Source organism: Pristis pectinata, chromosome 1 (assembly GCF_009764475.1).
Source record: "Pristis pectinata isolate sPriPec2 chromosome 1, sPriPec2.1.pri, whole genome shotgun sequence".
NCBI lineage: Eukaryota > Metazoa > Chordata > Chondrichthyes > Rhinopristiformes > Pristidae > Pristis > Pristis pectinata.
In genome coordinates this window covers 100,155,567-100,175,813 of record NC_067405.1, presented here as the reverse complement: position 1 = coordinate 100,175,813, position 20,247 = coordinate 100,155,567, and the positions used below count along the sequence as shown (strand labels likewise).

General features: G+C 39.0%; 1 protein-coding gene across 1 annotated transcript in view; it reads right to left on the bottom strand.

Annotated features, from left to right (window-relative positions):
• The window catches only part of fmn1 (formin 1), a 304,321-nt gene that overhangs the window by 60,587 nt on the left and 223,487 nt on the right, over positions 1 to 20,247 (bottom strand). The window contains exon 16 of the mRNA XM_052015214.1: positions 15,214 to 15,265. Within this exon, the coding sequence (XP_051871174.1) occupies positions 15,214 to 15,265 (52 nt within the window). The remainder of the gene's footprint in view (positions 1 to 15,213; positions 15,266 to 20,247) is intronic.

The window sequence follows — 20,247 nt, the reverse complement described above, 5'->3', positions numbered from 1 at the left end:
AATGTGGTTTGCACAATGGACTGGGCTGCATAGTTGATGCTGGTAAGGCCAGCATTTATTGCCCATCTATAACTGCCCCTGAGATGGTAGTAGTGAGCCACCTTCTTGAAATTTTGAAGTTCTTCTGGTGAAAGTACTCCCACAATACTGTTGGGTAGAGACTTCCAGGATTTAGACTCAGCGACAAGGATGGAAAAGTGATACATTTCCAAGTCAGGATGGTGTGCAACTTGGAGTGAAACCTGTAGGGGGTGGTGATCCCATGTAGCTACTGCCCTCTTCTTTCTTGGTGGCAAAGGTGGCAGATTTGGGAGCTGCTATAGGAGTAGCTTGGTCAAGAGACTGTAGTGCATTTTGTAGATCTGAAATTTGTGATCTGCAACAGGAAACCAGGAAAGCCAGTGGGAACTATGGTAATACGTAAATGGACTTAATATGGAATAATGTGCACTTGACTGGGTTCTAAATATATGTTCAAGTTTTTGTGGAGTGGATCTTATTAGGTCAGTGAGGAAAGCATTGGAAAAATGTATAATGTTAAGGACATAGCTGAAGGTTTTAGTGATGGGGTGAGAGAAGAATGGAAATGAGTGATGTTTGGGTATAAAAGTCTAAAGGCAATCAATTACCCTGCGGATTGAGCTTCTGCCTACATCACTGCAGGAACTCTGGCACTGATGGCATTGACCTGATGGAAATTTTCAATCAAAAACACCTTTTTGCATAAGTTGCTAACTGGAAAACAGTACTTTGCCTTCTGGATATTTGCCACATGCGAATAATAGTGGCAGTCTGACCAACTTATGTTCTAAATTAACGGAAACATTTAACTTGTCTTACTGATATTGAAAATAAGGAAGGATGGAATTTATGTACACCTTTTATGACCTCAGAATACTGCAAAGCACTTTTACATCCAATTAAGTACTCCTGAAGTGTACCATTTGTAATACAGGGAGATGTGGTAGCCCATTTGCTTACAGTGTACTTCCACAAACACTAATGAAATAAGCATTAGCTAAAATCAGAAAGTATTCTCTTTCTCTTTCTCTTCTTATGGTGTCAGAGGACCCTTTACATCCTGAAAGTAATGGTTGTTTAAAACCTCATCTAATTCTCATTTCATTGAGATAGTGAATTGAAGCCAGATTTTTCCCCTCAAAATATGAATTTACAGTTCTAAACTTCTAAATTGTTATCATTGATTTTTGATGATCTGTTCCTCATTCAGAAGTCCTCATGTGAGTGCTGTCCTGATGCTGTCCACAGAATCAACTGTAAATTTACTACTTTAATTGTCTATGGCTTTAAAGATAACCAAATGACATTTTTTCATTTTCCCCTGGAATCCATTATAATGAATGATGCTGATAAATAAAAAAAATGGTTTTAAATTATCTATCATTAAAAAATAAAATGTATTAATAAGAAATATGTCAAAACACCACACTGGTTGAAAAGCAAAGATGTTAAAAGTGAACAAAAGATTTTTGGAATTTGTGGTGAAAAAAACTGTTTAATTAAAGCATAATCCAATACGATTATGGTGTCTACATTTAATGCATTTTAAATAAAATGGGAAAGAACTCTTCTAGTTAACTCTGTGTACTAACATCGTAAATCCTTTCATGTTTATGATATCATATTGAAGCCACAACAATTCTTGCACATAAATCCTTATTGACTGCAATATCTCCACATCAGGTTACTTACCAAAGCAATATCTTAACTTCAGCTTGCTTAGAAATTATTTTTGTACTTGCTCCAAATCTTTTATTTCTTTTATTTTTGACCTATTTTAATACTCTTTCAATTTTGTTTCTTGTTATAGCTCCTTAGCAACTCCTTTTATTAAATGGTTCACAGTTTGGAATGTGCTTTTAATATTTTAGCTACTTCAATTCTTCCTTAGAAGAGAACAACACAAAAAAGATCTTTGATCTTTTGGAAACACAGCAATGAAATAAATTTGAGCTTTGCTGTTTCAAGATGTGACCTAACATTTTTCATGTATGACATGAAAGCTACAAAAATGCCTTTAAACTAATAACACTCAAATTCTCACAATGGAAATTTATGTTCTCAATAACCCCAAGTTCATTTGGCTGTACAACTAAAGTACACCTGCATGTCATACAGAGGTGAACATCATAAATGCAGAAGTGTAGTGACCCATAAAATTTTGATATATTTAGAAGCTACTGAAAAAATAACAAATTGCAAGTGCATGTTAGGATAAAAAGATCATTTAGATCTGGATATTCATTCTGAAATTATATGCATGTAACAAACAGGATCAAAGGATGTTTGGTCAACTTGGAGGCTGTATTCAAATTGATGATAAATGAATACAGTAGCTGTTCACTATGACACACTGATATATCACATGCTTTGATATCATATGCATTGTTTATGGCTCATTAATAGCAAGACCCTATAAATCATCCTCTCTATAACATCCTCTTCGCTACCATAAAGATTGTATAACCTCACTGACAACTTTATTATAAGGATATAATGCAGTAAAATACAATTCAATTGATGTCACATGGACACACTGGAACTTGAAGGCACAATGCAAGAACCAAGGTATAAACCATAAAGCAAGCTGTTCATTATTTTTTTAAGAAGTTACTTCACATGACTTCCAATGTTAGATTTAAATAATGTCTCCAGGGAGTTCCTTACATGGAAAAAGTTATGCTGTAGATGACAAAGAATAATCTAAAGGGTACATTACAGAAGCACAGAGAACATTTTAGTGAACAGTTACAAATCAGCATTATTTTCAGCTAAAGAGCAGTTGACCTGCCTGAAGGAAAAGCTGCGTGCAGGAAATTCACATTACCTAATACGTTGGAGACAATCACATTTTTCCAGTTAATATTGAAAATGAGCAAATAAAAAAAACATAATAATTTGAAGAAGTAGTAGGCCATTGGTCCCTCACCTCTATTCCACTAGTCAATAGGATTATGGTGACCTTTTACTTCAACATCACCTTCTGCACTAACCCTAAATCGTTGATTTCCTTAAAATATTTAAACCTCTTTCAATCTCTGTCTTGAATACACTGAGCCTCTACAGACCTCTTGGGTGGTGAATTCCAAAGCTTCACCACCCACTGGGTGAAGACATTTCTTCACATATCTGTCCTTATTGTGAGATTGTGATCTCTGCTTCTATGCACACCGGCCAGGGGAAGCAGTAACTCCAGATCCACCCTGTTAGGCCCCTTAAGAGTTTTTTTACGTATCAATGAGATCACCTCTCAATCTTCTAAACTCAAGAGAGGCCTAGTCTGCTTCATCTCTTCTTGTACATCAAAGCCATCATCCCAGGGATAGATCTGGGGAATCTTCACTGCACTCCTTCTACCACAAGTACATCCTTCCTTATGTAGAGAGATCATAACTGTACGCAATATTCCAGATGTGGTCTCACCAGGAGTCTACATAATTGGAGCAGGCTGTCTCTACTTTTGAGCACAAATCCTCTTGCAATAAAGGCCAATCCACCAGTTGCCTTCCTAACAGTTTGTCAAACTTGCATGCTAACTTTCAGTGATTCATGCATGAGAACAGTTGGGTCTTACTGAACAACAATACTTTTCGATTTATCACTCTGTAAAAATAATCAATTGTTTCGATCAAAGTGGAGGACCCCACATTTTTCCACATTATATTTCTGATGCCATATCCTTGACCAGTCATAGCTTGACTTTCTCGCCCTGAAGCTTCTCTGCATCCTCCTCAAAACCCATGCTGTCATGGGTATCATCAGCAAACATGGATATGGTACAACTGATTTCCTTGTGGAAATCATTATATATAATCATCAACAACTGAGGTCCCAGCAATGATCCCTGCCTCATCTCACCAGTCAAAACCTCCTAAGCTGAAAATGACCCTTTATTCTTACTTTCTATTTTTTGTCTCTTAATCAATCATCAACCCATGACAGATATTTGCCCTAATTTTGTTTAATAATTTCTTGTATGGCACTTTATTGAATGTCCCAAATACACCACACCAATTCATCATTCATATCTATTCTGCAAATGACAACCTCAAAAATCTCGAACGATTTTGTCAGCCATGACTTTGTGTTCATAAATCTATGTTGACTCTGGTCAATCCAATTCTTATTTTCCGAGTGCCCTGTTACCACTTGCTTAAAAATAGATTCCATCATTTTCCTTACTATTAATGCCAGCCTACCTAGTCTATATTTCCCTATTTTCTCTCGTCTGCCTCTCTTAAATAGTGGGGTTAAATTTAGTATATCCCAAACTATTCTGGAATCCATGGAATTTTGGAAGATGACAAGCAGTGCATCCATTATGTCTGTACTTAATTCTTCCAAAACCCAAGAATGCAGGTCATCAGATTCTGGGGATCCATCAAGCTTCCAATTCCATTATTTTCCCCAAGACTAGATTTTTACATATTAATTTCCTGAATTCTTCATTTATTCCATTACAGGTAACCCTCCACTAATGCTGGGAAGTTTTCTGTGACTTCTTCTGTGAAGACATATGCAAAATATTTGTTTAATTTTCAGCCATTTCCCTATTCCCCAATAAGTCAGTTTGTAAATACCCTAAATTAACTTTTACTAATCTTTTTCTTTTTACATCAACAGAAGCTCTTACAATCTGTTTTTATGTTTCTCATGACCATACTATTGTATTCTGTTTCCCCTTTCCTGTTTCATGTTTTAGACTTCCTTTGCTAAATTCTGAAATGTTCCCAATCCCCAGCATTACTGCTTTGTTTTTGACACTGCGTTAAGTCTTTCCTGTTGATTTAAAACCATTTTAAACTTCTCTTGACAGCCAAGGCTGCACAAATTTTCATGCTGAGCTTTTTTGCCTTGAAGGGTATATATGACTTGTAAATTTTGTATTAATTCTTTAACAGTTGTGCATTGATGCTGTCGTATTGTTTCATGTAGTTTCCCTATCTACCATAGCCCACTCATGCATCATGCCTTTGCACTTTGAGCAAAGTATCCAGGTAATTCTCCCCTCCCTGACGCATCACCGTGTCCAAATCTTGGACTCCAGATCCTCAGCTCTGAGTTGCCATCCCTCTAGCAACAGGCACTGGCACTTACAGCAAATGCAGTTGCCATGGACTCCAATGGTTTCCATCAACTCCCAACTTTTACCATGTCCACTTCTATTAAATCTACAGCAGTTGATAAATGATATAGATATCTTCATTAGATCAGAATTTTTCAGAAGCAGAGTCATTATTACATTGTACATTTTGTGCCAGTGACTGAGGACAAATTTCTGCCCCAATATGTATTACCATCTATGGAGAAGCATAGGTTGATTAGGGCAGTCAGCATGGGTTTGTGAGGGGCGGTTTGTGCCTCATGAGCCTGACTGAGTTCTTTGAGGATGTGACAAAGCACATTGATGAAGGTAGAGCAATGGATGTGGTGTACATGGATTTTAGTAAGGTGTTTGATAAGGTTCCTCATGGAAGGCTCATTCAGAAAGTCATGATGCATGGTATCCAGGAAAACTTGGCTGTGTGGATTCAGAATTGGCTCACCCATAGATGATGGTGGTGGTAGATGGAGCATATTCTGCCTGGAGGTCGGTGACCAGTGGTGTTCTGCAGGGATCTGTTCTGGGACCCCTGCTCTTTGCGATCTTTATAAATGACTTGGATGAGGATGTGGAAGGGTGGGTTAGTAAGTTTGCTGATGCCATGAAGGTTGGTGGTGTTGTGGATAGTGTAGAAGGTTGCTGTAGATTACAACATTGATAGGATGCAGACCTGGGCTGAGAAGTGGCAGATGGAGTTCAACCCAGAAATGTGTGAAGTGATACACTTTGGAAGATCGCATTTGAAGGCAGAATACAAGGTTAATGGCAGGACTCTTAGCAGTGTGGAGGAACAGAGGGATCTTGGAGTCTACGTCCATAGATCCCTCCAGGCTGCTGCGCAGGTCAATAGGGTTGTTAAGAAGGTGTATGGTGTGTTGGCCTTCATTAGTTGGGGTATTGAGTTCAAGAGCCACGAGGTAATGTTGCTGCTCTGTAGAATTCTGGTTAGACCACACTTGGAGTATTGTGTTCAGTTCTGGTCGCCTCATTATAGGAAGGATGTGGAAGCTTTAGAGATGGTGCAGAGGAGATTTACCAGGATGCCGCCAGGATTTGAGAGTATGTCTTATGAGCATAGGTTGAGTGAGCTAGGGCTTTTCTCTTTGGAGAGGAGGAGGATGAGAGGTGACTTGATAGTGGTGCACAAGATGATAAGAGGCACAGATTGAGTGGACAGTCAGAGACTTTTTCCCCAGGGTGAAAATGGCTAACACGAGGGGGCATAATTTTAAGGTGAATGGAGGAAGGTATAAGGGGGATGTCAGAGGTAAGTTTTTTACACAGTGAGTAGTGGGTGCATGGAACGCACTGCCGACAGAGGTGGTGGAGGCAGATACATTAGGGACATTTAAGAGACTCTTAGATAGCCACATGATTGATAGAGAAACGGAGGGCTCTGTGGGAGGGAAGGGTTAGATAGATCTTAGAGCAGGATAAAATGTTGGAACAACATCGTGTTCTATGTTCCATGTTCATCTAGATGAAGGCAAGTACAATTAAAATAACAAAACAAAATAAACATTTGAGTAGATGCAATTAATGGCTATATTTATTCTCTACTTCAGGTGTATCACCATGCGCCTTATAGCATCTACCCATCAGCCCAATCTCAGCAGATAATTTGAGATATTAAAAGTCAACTCATCCTAAACGTGAATTTGGAAAGTTGGAAAGAAAACTGCAAAACAGTTTATTATTGAATGGTCTCTTAAATGTATACATTACTCACGAAAGGGTTAGTACCTGGTTATTTCTGTAAAGTCCCTTTCATTCAATGTAACAAGTTTATTGAAGGTGACACAACTTGTAGATGTCTTGCTATGAACTTCAGTGACTTAGGTGCTTTGGTTTCCTTTGTGGTGGTACTGTGGCAAGACAGGATTTCTGTGCCACCCAATACAACCTTAACCCATTTTCTTTGGAAATGGTTAGATGTCGTGGAGTGGGGTTTGGGTGGGATTCTCATCACAAGTGGGACTTTACTGCTGGTGTGTTTGGCAAATGTAGTGGTGTATCTGTATGACCACCATCACAACAGATGGGAGGCAAGAGACCCAAAAGGGACAGTGGATAGAGAGAATTGCTTATTTAGGTGGCTTCAGTGAATAGTGCAGGCTAAAGAATTAGGTGGTGGGAGATGATTTCAAGGGATGGAGGGCAGCAGGGAATTTATTTTGCTCTATCTTCCATATGGAAAATTAGGGCCAATTAATGCAGTTATCCTGGGCCTAGTCAACCCTTGAGCAGGTTTCTCAGGAAAGAGAGGCAAGAAACCTACTAGCAGAAAAATCTTGTTCTGGCTGTGGTAGGTTGAAAGATTAATAAGACAGAGTTGATGACAGCTAATCAGTGCAGAACAGCAATTCCCATCACATCCCTGTACAACAGCAGATGGCCCAGAGCTTCCTCATCCTTCACTGCTTGCTTTATTTCCAAGCCTCAAGATGAGTCATTCTTAACTTCATCTCATTTTCCTTCAGATTCATCACAATCATTGCTCTCAGAGGAAATGAAACAGAGAAAAATAGAAGGAAGATAAAGCCCAAAAGTTTTTCTTGTACGTTGCAGTGAGGCTTCTAGTGATCAATGTGACATGAGAGAGCCTGGACTAAGGACCTGCTCCATGTGTTTCTGCCCCAAACCAATTGATAACAGTCCCTGCAGCACCGGTGATTCACAAAATTGCAAGTGTTTACCTGAAAACAAAACTGCTTAGGTCTCAGCTAGAATTTTTGTGTTCAGTTTAGGCACCACACTTCAGATATCAAGATTTTTGTGAGAGTAAAGGAAGGATTTATTGGAATGGAACGAGACTTCAGTTATGTGGAGAGAATGCAGAAACTGTCTACGTCAGTGGATCAAAGGTTAAGAGGAAATTCAGTAAAGATGTTCAAAATTATGAGTTGCATGATAGAAGATGAAGGAAACTGCTTCCAGTGATAGAAGGATTTGTAACCAAAGGATACATAGATCGTGATTATCAAAAGAGCCAGAATGACATGAAGAAATTTGTTTTCTTTACACTGTAAGTTCTGATCTGGAATGCATTTCTGGACAGGGCGATGAAAAAATAATCAGCTGTAGCACTCAAAAGAGGGTTACATAAATATCTTAAGGAAATAAGTGCACAGGGATGAGAAAGAACAGGAGTGAGATTAACTGGATAGTTGAATAAAGAGAAGACAAATGCAAAATGGACTGAACGGCTTCCTTATCTGCTGCTCCATCCGATCACCCTCTGCCTGATGACGCTCTGCAGGCTTGATCCTATCACAGCTTGATAGTTAAATGGGAAATAACTCAGGAGCATTTAACAGATTGGGATAAGCATCCCCTTCATAGTTCCATAGATGTGGGTCATTCTGAGACAGTAAACACTGTCAGTCCGCTGAGTAACAGGTGACTTGTGTAACAGGTGACACAGGCGTATCACTGTCAACTGCACCATACATAATAATCCACTGGATTCATGTATGCTCCAAAATGTTCCATAAGGTTAAGAGAGTTGTTAAATTAAAACAGAAACAACCCTACATTTACCCTTCTTTGGGATTCTGCATTTCTAAGCAGTTTCCAGAAAAAATGCACTTAACTGAAAAGTAAAAGGGGGAAAGCAGCATAGAGAGATGACAGGAATAGTCTTAATTGGTCTGAGAGACGGCTTCCAAGATATCCAGGGACTCACCATAGTGAAGGTGGGTTGGTTGAGGTTCGTTGTTTTGTGAATGTTGGGTGTATCCTCTCATTTGTTTCAGTGTGCGAGTTACTGACTTGAAATCTGGTCTCTGAACATGTGTAAACACAAGTGTTGTCTGCATATTGCAGCTTGACTACTGAACTTTTGCGACCTTAGTTCTGAAGTGGAGGTGACACAGGTTGAACAGATTCCCAGAGGAAAGCTTGTTGGAGCTGAGGGGTGGCATTGTGTCAGGAAAGATTGAAAAAGTATTAGTGCAATGACATAATTTTTCTTGACAGCAGTCTGCATTCCATGATGATGATGAACTTCAGCCTCGCCGTCAGTGTTCCATCAGTCTTTGGTCATCTGAGGGAAAGGGTATTTGAAGATCAAGGACTCAAACCAGGCACAAAACTCACTGACAACCAGGCTGCAGTGATCCCTGCTTCTGACACCTGTACCACCTTGCACTACAGCATCATCTCAAGGCACTGAACAGAGATCACTGAAGTTGTCTCCACGAAATCATGCAAGTACACTGGCAAGATAAATGAACCAGCATCAGTGTCCTCTCCCAGGCAAATATCCCCAGCAATAATTACATTCTGTCATTCGGTTGGGCAGGCTGAATTACTTGTATGCCTGCCCTGAGGCTCTGAAATAGACACTTTCTTCCAAGCTCTGTCACAGCAAGAGATTCCCAGGTGGACAGAGGAAAAGACTTAACAGTGCTGTCAAGGCTGCTTGAAAAATGCAGCATCTCCACTGACTCCTGGGGATCTCCGGCCCCAGGAGAGCTCAAAATGGGGAAGAGCATTCCTGAATGACACCCGAGAACCACGGTCCATGCATTTGGAGTAGATGGAAGCCCGACATAAATGGCAGAAGAAGCATACCAGCTCACAACTACCCAGTGTCCTGTCCCATCAGGCCCTTCCCACCCTTTCTGTCCCATATTGGCTTCATCGGTCATCACAGAACTAGAGTGAAAGCAAGTCATCTTCAATATGGAAAGGGCTATCTAAATAAAAAAATTATCAGTGTACCTTAATACAGCCCTGCCCTTTACTATTTATGGCTGTGAGTTTGTTTTTATTCTTAATCATACCACTTATTATATCACTGCATTCTTCAGTTATTGATGTGGGCTGATGTGGCCTTGGAGAAACTGAATGATAATAAGTAATGATTATAAGGTGCCCACTGGTCAGCATGGAGAAGTTGGGCCAAATGGCCTGTTACCATACTGTATGATTCTTGAGGAGTACAAACTGTGTCTATTTCCTGCATGTCAGCTCATGAACTAAAATGTACTTCTGCCTTCAATTTAATGTCAAAGCTATTCAGTACATATCTATATGAGATAGATAACCATAAATCACTGTAATGAATAGAATTCGTCTGCCAGCTGTAGGTGGAACTTTAATCAAGCTAATTTTACCTCTGGATTGCATCAATAGGACTGATCTGTTATGGGCCAACATTTTTTTTATTCTACTTGATATTCCATCAGACCATTGGGATAGGTTGACAGATGCCTAAATAACATTCATCCATTTATGAACTAATATAACACATGAAGGTTTGATAAAACAAGTCACCCACCCTAACATCCCATTTAATCTATTTTCCAGGAAGCAAGACCAGAACTAATCAACAGACCAATTAGGTACTGGCACCAATTTTGCAGAAGATTAGAAAACATATTAAGAATTAAAGAACATCGCATTAATTGTCGTCCAGGATTTAAATCTAAAAGGGGAAAAAAAAATTGCAAATCAACTGTTTGCCATGAGAGTTTGTGTGGGATGATAATTGATTATCTACTAATTAATTCAGTATCTCACTTTGTGTGCCATGATATCCACACATTATTAACAAATTTATCAATACAATAATTCAATCAAGGTGAGTGTCACAATAAGGAAGATAATAACTTGCACATAATAGAGGCAATTAGCATTCATCAACAAAGTAAATTGAGAGATATTATAATTTTGGTTTTGTAGCTATTCATTTTTGACAGAATTGGAAGCTATGTTAGGTTAAGAATGCAAATTAATTTAGTTGTAAAATAAAGTCAACCTCAGTCAGGCTGATAATTTATAATTTGTGATAATCTTCAAGTAAATCCAAATTGGCATAATGGCTTGGTATGTATTAACTGGGTATCATTCCAGACAGATAGATCTTATTTCTGGCATTGCTGTGGGAGATTTTGAGCCTACATAGTTGAATCTCGGATTATCTAAAATCTTTTGTCTTGTTCAACCCTGCAGAACTTAATGGCAGCCAAGATGAAAGCAAGTGCAATAATGTGATATTTCTATTAGATTTACCTACTTGCATGAACTGTTCAGTTATATTCTGAATGTGACAACTTTCCAAGAATGAAATTTACATTTTCAGGTGTGAATACAATGTAATTACTTAGAAAATACCTTATGGCTAATTTTAGTTGGATCTATCCACACAGTGGATATGAAAAGAGCCAGTGAGCTCTTCTATATTTGTAGGCCAGGTCTGTGATTTTCAATTAAATGACATACAATTGTTAAAAATGTTAAATTAGTTGTGGCATTAGTGATTCAGGTAATGCCAATGGAGAACGCTTGGAGAGCAGTTACAATTAGATCAGAAAGTTTAAATTAATAATGGAGAGAGGCAAGGAGAAATCCAAAGTAAATTGGAGGAGGGTCACTTCAATGGAATGAAAAGGACCTGGTGAGGATAAAGTGGAATTGAATACCAGTAGGTAAAACTAATAAACCATTTTAATGAGCAGATGTTTCAGGTAAAAGCTAAATATGTTCTCATAAGGGAAAAAAGTAAGGGTGACAAAGCCAGAGCTCTATAGGGCAGCAAAGGAGATGGGAAAAGATGATGAAAGAAAAAAGGTAGGTGTCTGGTGAATAATTGAAATGAAAACTAGGCTGCATGTAATAAATTGAGAGAGAAAGTGAAAAGAAAAACAAGACAAGTAAAGAGAATATGGGAAGAGAATGACAATCAACATAAAAGGGGAATCCAAACGTTTTCCATTGTCATAAGTGTTAAGAGTATAGGAGGAAGGGGGATGGCACCAATTAGGGATAAAGGAGAGCTACGCACTGAAGCAGAAAGTATAGCTGGAATGCTAATTGAGTAATTTATATTAATGTTTACCAAAAAAAAGAGAATGCTCTCAAAATATGGGTAAGAAAGAAAGGTTGTTGAAATAGTGAATGTGGTGAAAAGTGATAAGTAGGAGGTACAAAGAATACTGACCATGCTTAAAGTAAACAAATCACCAGAATGAGATGAAATGCATTCAAGGCTCCTTGGGGAACTGCGGCTGGTGATTGCAGAGATCTTGCCATACTCTTCCAATCGTCCTTGGATGCAGGGTAGGTGCGGTGGCAATGACCCAAAAAATGGCAAATGTTCAAAAAAGGGGTGTGACTTTAAACTACAGGCCAAGGAGTTTAACCTCACTAGTGGAAAATTTTAGAAGCAATAATCATTAATTGACATTTGGTAAAGTTTAAGTTGATAAAGGGGAACCAGCATTGTTCAAGGTGATTCATGTTTGACTAACTTGATTGAATTTTTTGACATGGTAATGGAGAAGGCTGATGAATAAAATTCAGAAGATGTCACTTACAGGCCATCCCAGGCTAACGAATGGGCTCCGGTTTTACAGAGGTCTATAAATCAATTTTCTCCATAAATCAAACAACACACAAAACTCACTCTATATTGTAACCATGCCTCCATGGCATTGTAATGAATGCCATCAAAAGCACATAAGACAAATAAGAAAGAACAATTATGAAGAGTAGAGAAAGAGGGGAAACAAGTTCTGCTTGTACACATGGGTATATGGATTTTCAGAAGGCATTGGATAAAATGCCCCCAACCACCCCAAAAGGCTTTGAACAAAATTGAAGCCCATGGAATTAATGGGTCATTAGCAGCATGCATAGGAGACTGGTTTAAAACCAGAAAACTGAGTGAAGAAGTGAAAAGATTGGTGGATGGGAGACAGTGATGATCCTTGTGGTCAGCGCAGGGATCGCTGCTTGGAATGGGTGTGCAGGGTAAAAATTCCAAATTTGCAGAAGATGTAAACACTGGAAATATGGTAAACAGCAAGGAGAATAGTACAGATTGCATGAATACATAGTTAGGGCAGACAAGAAGAAAACAAAATTTAATATGGGAAAGTGAAGGGGACGGCAGAGAAAAAGTGGCACAGTTGCAAAAGGGCTGCAGGAACAGCAACAGTATACTGTATATGTGTGTACATCCTTGAAAGTGGAGAGAATAGTCAGTAAAGTATGTGGGATGCTGGGATTCATAAAAAGAGGCATGGAATACAAAAACAGAGAAGTTATGTTGAACCAGTGCAAAACATTCTGGTTGCCACACTTTTGGAAGAATGTGAGTCTTGGAGAGAGTGCAGAAAAGAATTACTGGAATGGTTGCAAGATTAGGCTGGAGAAGCTGGGGTCATTTCACCTTGGAGCGAAGGAGGTTGAGAAGAGATCTGCGAGGGTTGTAGAGCATCATGGCTGGCTGAGATGGTGTAAATAGAGGGAAGCTGCTGCCATTACCGAATAGTTCAAGCATCAGGAGACAGAGATTAAAAGCAAAGGGGAAGAAATGTGAAAGGGAGTGTGAAAAAAACTGCTTTTATTCAGAAAGTATGATCCAAACTTTACTGCTTGTAAGGGCAGTGGAAACAGAATCACAGTGCCTTCACATGAGAATTAGATAAGCAGAAGAGAGAATAGTTTGTAGGACTATGGGGAAAGAATAGGACGGACAATTTTTCTCCACTGTAACCATTTTGTGCAATTCATTGCACGTGAATCATCCAAAACTAGCTTACATTGGAGTCAGAACTTTAAGTCTCCTATCTCACTAGAAATCCTTGGACTAATGCATGGGACACTTCAACATACTTCTTTCCTTTATCTTAATACTGTGTGAATCTGTTATATCTGACTAATTCTGATTTCTAGGTACAATTAAAATGATATGGATCATATTGTTAACTTTGGGACTGGAATTAAACTGGCAATTGGGAAAGTTATTTCTTGACACATTGGAGGCAAGATCACCTACTACACATCCATATATGACAATGATTAAAGCTGGCAAACATAATAATATTCCTTCAAAGCCATTGTATGAATTTTATGGTGTTTTGAAAATCTTTAATTTTAAAATAAATCTGTAAATCAATGAGAATAAGTTTTGGCAATTTCAGTTTTAAGTGTTCTGTAAATAGTGAGAATCATTTATTAAAATATTTCCCATTGCAGAAAAATGCACAAAATGTAAGAAAACCAAACAAATGTTGCTTTTAAGAAATTATGTGGGGAATAGACATAGAACTTGAAATTGATGTAAAGCTGATACCACCAAACACAACAGCATATACATGAGAGCTAACACCTATTTTAAGTGAGTACCGGGATGTAAATGCAGTGCCTAATCTAATGCAATACTGGATGAACTTCTGCTGCAGTTCAGTCGCAGGCACCTTGTTAAATATTTCATATATTCTAGCTCATCTTCTCAGCATCTTGCATATCTGAATTGTATGCTTATATAGAATGAATAGCAACGTGTTTTACAATCCACCAGTGACTTTAAAATTTTGATTGTCAGGCCTGCAAAGTACAGCCTTCCCTATGCTTCAAAGGATAACACATTCCCACAGAATGGAGTACAAGCAAAGTCAAACAGAAGAGGAAATCACTGGAAATCCAGCCTAGGATAGTGGCTGAACCTTCTGGAAAATGGCAAAGACCCAGTTGGCTGCCCATGCACCAAGAAAGGGGTTGCAAATGCCTATCTCAAGGTAATGAGATGTTCTCCAGTAACATTGCAAGGTTCAGAAGAGTCAGAATTGAAGGACCCATTATTTTCAGTTCTTATTTCAGATTTCTAGCATCTGCTCTTTCATTGCTTTCCAACAACACTTTTGATCCTATCTATGTCAAAATGTTCCCTCCTTTTTCTCAAGTTTTATTGATTTATTGCAGCAACATATATGTGAATGTGTGTTGGCATGCATGTGTACCTCACTTAAGTTTACTCAAGGTTAGGGCTGCATTTATGTGAGAAAACTTCAAGATCATTTTAATTGCACATGAGATACGAATCAAAAACAAGGGCATAAATAATGATGAGCAAAATGTCTGGACCATTTTTCATCAATTTCTGCCACTAACACACTTGTCAAACTTGAAAAGTGCATTTACAAACAAAAATGCTCAAGAAAATTAAATAAAAATATTTTCTACTCATGAAATATTGAACAAACTTAAAGTGCCTGACATACTATTTTTCAGATTTATATAAAGGGAAATAGCCAATACACATATCTGATAATTAGCCAAGAATACAAGTAGAGTACCTTTTTTGTGACTCTTCAAGATGTGCTTCTTCCACCTTGTGTTCATTTTTTGCTGGAAGTAAAACAAAAATACTAATTTACATTAAAGTAGAAAAACATGCAACACATTCTTTAGCCAAAAACAGAAACAAATCATAGTCACTGAGCAGTAAGATGAGTTCAACTTCATCAATATAATTTCACGTACGTATGCTCTCAGAATAATGGTAGATTTTGTGAGGCAGTAATTTGAAAAAAAAAAGACCTTTACTTTTTTTGTTCTTACAGTTTATTTATCAACTGAACTCACATCTAACCACTCAGGCAATCTCTTCCATTTCATAAATTATATTTGATTTCTGCCACCTTATATGCTTTGCGACTTGGATAACCTGCTGCAGGCATCTCAAGGTATAGGAAAAATATCACCAATGCTATCTGCAAATTCCTCCAAATTCACTGGAGGGAGAAGCAAACCAACATCAATGTCCTGTCCCAGGCCAACATCCCCAGTACTAAGGCCCTACTTACACTGGCAGGCCATGTCATTTGTATGCCCACTGCCAGACTTCTGAAACAGACACACTATTTCCACAGCAAAGAAATTACCAGGTAGACAGTGGAAAAGCTTCTGTGCTCAAAAACACTACGATCGACTCCAGGGAATCTCTGACCCCTGCCTCCTCAAAGTGGAGAAGAAGCACTTGGGTTGGTACAGAGAACCTTGAGGTTACACAATGGGAGCAGACAGAGGCTCTGGTAAACAGCAGAAGGAGTGGGCTACCTCACGAACTACTCACTATCTCGTCCTGTCAGCCATCACTTGCCCTTGGAAGATGCTGCCTCATTAGCCACATCAGAAGCCACAAAACCGGATCCTGAGTGACTGTCTAAGAAAGAAGAATGATGTAGTATTGGCATGGATGAGGAACTGGCATTGCATAGAGATGTTTCAATGAAAATCGACTTACTAAATTTTTCCAGTGATCCAACATTAAGATTTCAGAAAATAGTTAAACAAAATGGGGGTTGTTCTATAAAGAGTCAATGCTTAACATGTTACTGTGCTCAGCCACGTGTCAGTATGGTAGCACTGATGTGTCCAGAGACATAAGGACAAAATGCAACAGACACTTCATCAACTACTTTGTACAATTATAAAGCTGGCGACTTCCAATGACATCCTCAATGTGGTGAAAATTCCTAATTTGCATCAGTCTACTTCCCTCAGGACCTTAGGTATTAAAGCAAGAAATTCCTGGGAAGCACTTCCCCAAGTATGAGAGTCTCTACCTAAGTTTCCAGTTTACCATGGTTCTTCCAGGGGTGATCTTGGGACGTTTGGCCAAAAATAGATTTAGACCCGAAGTCTGTACAATGGAACAGTCATAGAGAGATACAGTGTGAAAACAAGCCCCTTAGCCTGCTGTGTTCACACTGACCATCAATCACATTTTATTCTCCCCACATTGCCGTCAACTTCCCCCAGCTTCTACTACTCATCCACACAGAAGCTAATTAACTTGCCAACCTGCACATCTTTGGGACATGGGAGGAAACCTACACAGTTCACAGGCAGAATGTACAAACTCCACAAAGACAGCACCAGAGGTCAGGATTGAACCCAGGCTGCTGGAGTTGTGAAGCAGTAGCTCCACTAGCTGAGCCTCAATGTTGCCTGTTTGCATAAGATATCTTTATTAGTCACATGTACATCGAAAAACACAGTGAAATGCATCTTTTGCGTAGAGTGTTCTGGGGGCAGCCTGCAAGTGTCACCATGCTTCCGGTGCCAACATAGCATACCCACAATTTCCTAACCCGTATGCCTTTGGAACGTGGGAGGAAAACAGAGCACCGGGAGGAAACTCATGCATACACGGGGAGAACATACAAACTCCTTACAGACAGCGGCCGGAATTGAACCCAGGTCGCTGGCGCTATAATAGCATTATGCTAACCGCTACACTACTGTGCCTGCCCATATGCACTTAAACCACCAATGATCTAAGATTGCATATTATGACACATAAAATTGGACTTGAAACATCTAGAGTACAGGATATATGAAGCTCTGGAATAACTATTTGTCTGCAAATCATATATTCTTGTTTCAGTGGCTTACATCTTCCATCTGAACATTCTGCAATTCATCATCCCAAATTTTAGCACATCAGTCAACAATAGACTATATTTTTATCTTTCCTGCCTTGTGTTTTTCCCTTTCTCCCAAATCCTCCTTTATCGATAAGATGCTAAAGTGTTACAAAGGACATCCATTTTCTATCGCTCGGATCTTTCTTCCACCTCTGTCAGTCTTCAAATATTTCTGATGAATTTATCATAGTAATTACAGTCCCCTCCCTCACTTGATCACCATTGACTTTATTTAGGTTGTTCATCTTTCTTCCTGATTCAGAGCTGTCATGAATGCAGTTGATCAGAAGCAAAGGAACCTTCTCACAAGATCCCAGGACAAGGGAGCAGAAGTAGGCCATTCGGCCCATCGAGTCTGCTCCAAAGAAAAGAAAGGGAAAAAGAAAAAGAGAAATGAGAAATGGGGGAATGTCCATGAGCAAAAAAAAAAGCTCCATGAGCAAAAAAAAACCTATTCCTTTCTAGCCCCAATTTCCGGCCTTATCCCCATATCCCTTGATACCCCAACTATTTAGATATCTATCTATCTCTTCCTTGATCTGGCCTCCACTGCTGTACCTGGCAAGGAATTCCATAATTTAACCACCCTCTGGCTAAAGAAATTTCTCCTCATCTCTGTTTTGAAACTGTACCCTCTAATTCTAAGATTGTGCCCTCTGGTCCTGGACTTACCCACCAAGGCAAACAGCCTAGCCACATCTACTCTGTCCATTCCTTTCAGCATTTTAAATGTTTCTATGAGGTCCCCTCTCATTCTTCTGTACTCCAGTGAGTACAGTCCAAGAGCCGACAAACTCTCATCATACGTAAGCCCTTTCATTCCAGGAATCATCCTCGTAAATCTCCTCTGAACCCTCACCAACATCAGCACATCCTTCCTAAGATATGGGGCCCAAAACTGCGCACAGTATTCCAAATGAGGCCTCACTAGTGCCCTATAGAGCCTCATCAACACTTCCTTACTTTTATACACTATACCTCTCGAAATGAATGCCAACATAGCATTCACTTTCCTTGCTGCCGATCCGACCTGGTGGTTAACCTTTAGGGTATCCTGCACGAGTACCCCCAAGTCCCTTTGTACTTCTGTGCTTTGAATTTTCTCCCCTTCTAGATAATAATCTGCCCGTTTATTTCTGTTTCCAAAGTGTACAACTGCACATTTCTCAACATTGAATCTCATCTGCCATTTCCTTGCTCATTCTCCTAAACTACCTAGGTCTCTCTGCAACCTTCCTGGCTCCTCAATGCTCCCTACTCCTCCACCTATCTTGGTGTCATCTGCAAATTTAGCCACAAAACCATTTACTCCATCATCCAAATCATTAATGTACATAGTAAAAAGAAGTGGCCCCAACACTGATCCTTGTGGAACACCACTAGTAACCAGTAACCAACTAGAACAGGATCCTTTTATTCCCACCCTTTGCTTTCTGCCTACCAGCCAATGCTCCACCCATTCCAATATCCTACCTGTAATTCCATGACCTCTCATCTTATTAACCAGCCTCTTGTGCGGCACCTAGTTGAAGGCCTTTTGAAAGTCTAAATACACAACATCTACAGCTTCTCCCTTATCCACCCTACCTGAGGTTTCCTCAAAAAACTCCAATAGGTTGGTCAGGCAGGATCTTCCCTTCACGAAACCATGCTGGCTTGGACCTATCTTGCCTTGCACCTCTAGGTATTCCATAACCTCATCCTTGAGGATCGATTCTAATAACTTTCCCACCACTGATGTCAGACTAATAGGTCTGTAATTTCCTTTATGCTGCCTCCCACCTTTCTTATACTGCGGAACTACATTTGCAACCCTCCAGTCCTCCGGAACCATGCCAGAATCTATCGATTCCTGGAAAATTATCACCAGTGCTTCCACAATCTCTAAAGCCACCTCCTTCAGAACCCGGGGATGCATCTCACCTGGTCCTGGAGACTTATCAGTCTTTAGTCCATTTAGCTTTCCTAGCACTTTCTCTCTAGTAATCTTAACTGAACTCAGTTCCATTTCTTGAGACCCCTGACCACCCGGTATATTGCTGATGTCCTCCACAGTGAAGGCCGATGCAAAATACTCATTTAGTTCCTCTGCCATCTCTTTATCATCCATTATGATTTCTCCCGTACCGTTATTGATTGGTTCTATATCAACCCGTGTCTCTCTTTTACTCTTCGTATATTTAAAAAAAACTCTTAGTATCCTTTCGAATGTTATCTGCCAACTTCTCTATTTATCTTCCTTGAGAATTGTTTTTCTTTAAGATGTAAAATTCATACATTATTTTCATTACTTTTCAATATCTTATTCTACTTCCCTCTCAACCTTTTCTCAGTACTTTATTTTGTATCTTTAGTTGTATGCCTCAAGCACACAAAAACGCTAATGTACATTGCTAACCATAATGACATAGCGTGATGTATGACTCATTAAAAAGCTGGTTGAAGTAACAAACAGTTGTTGTAATGTGGATGGTATTCAAGTAGGTGTTTGGCCTGGTTTGTTTAAACAATAACCATATAAGTTAAAGGGATGGTTAAAGGGATGAATGACTATATGGTTGACTGGAAGGATTAATGACTAGTACGATGAAAAATGCATAAGTCATTATCATTTTTAAAACACAATTCTTTTGCAGCTTAAACACATAGAACATTTGCTGAGTTGTTTGTGATATATAAAACATATTTGTGGTTATCTTTATACTTTAACTATACTAACTTCCTTTGATTACACCTTTTTATCCACTTGTTGACCAGATAATTAAACCAAATTGATGTGAACTTGACAAAATAAGAAGACATTTCAATATTTCATTAGATTGAAGAGATAAATGTTAATTGGACTCGGTCATCAAACTTTAACTTGAAGTCTAATTTTAACTGTGTCTGCACATGAAG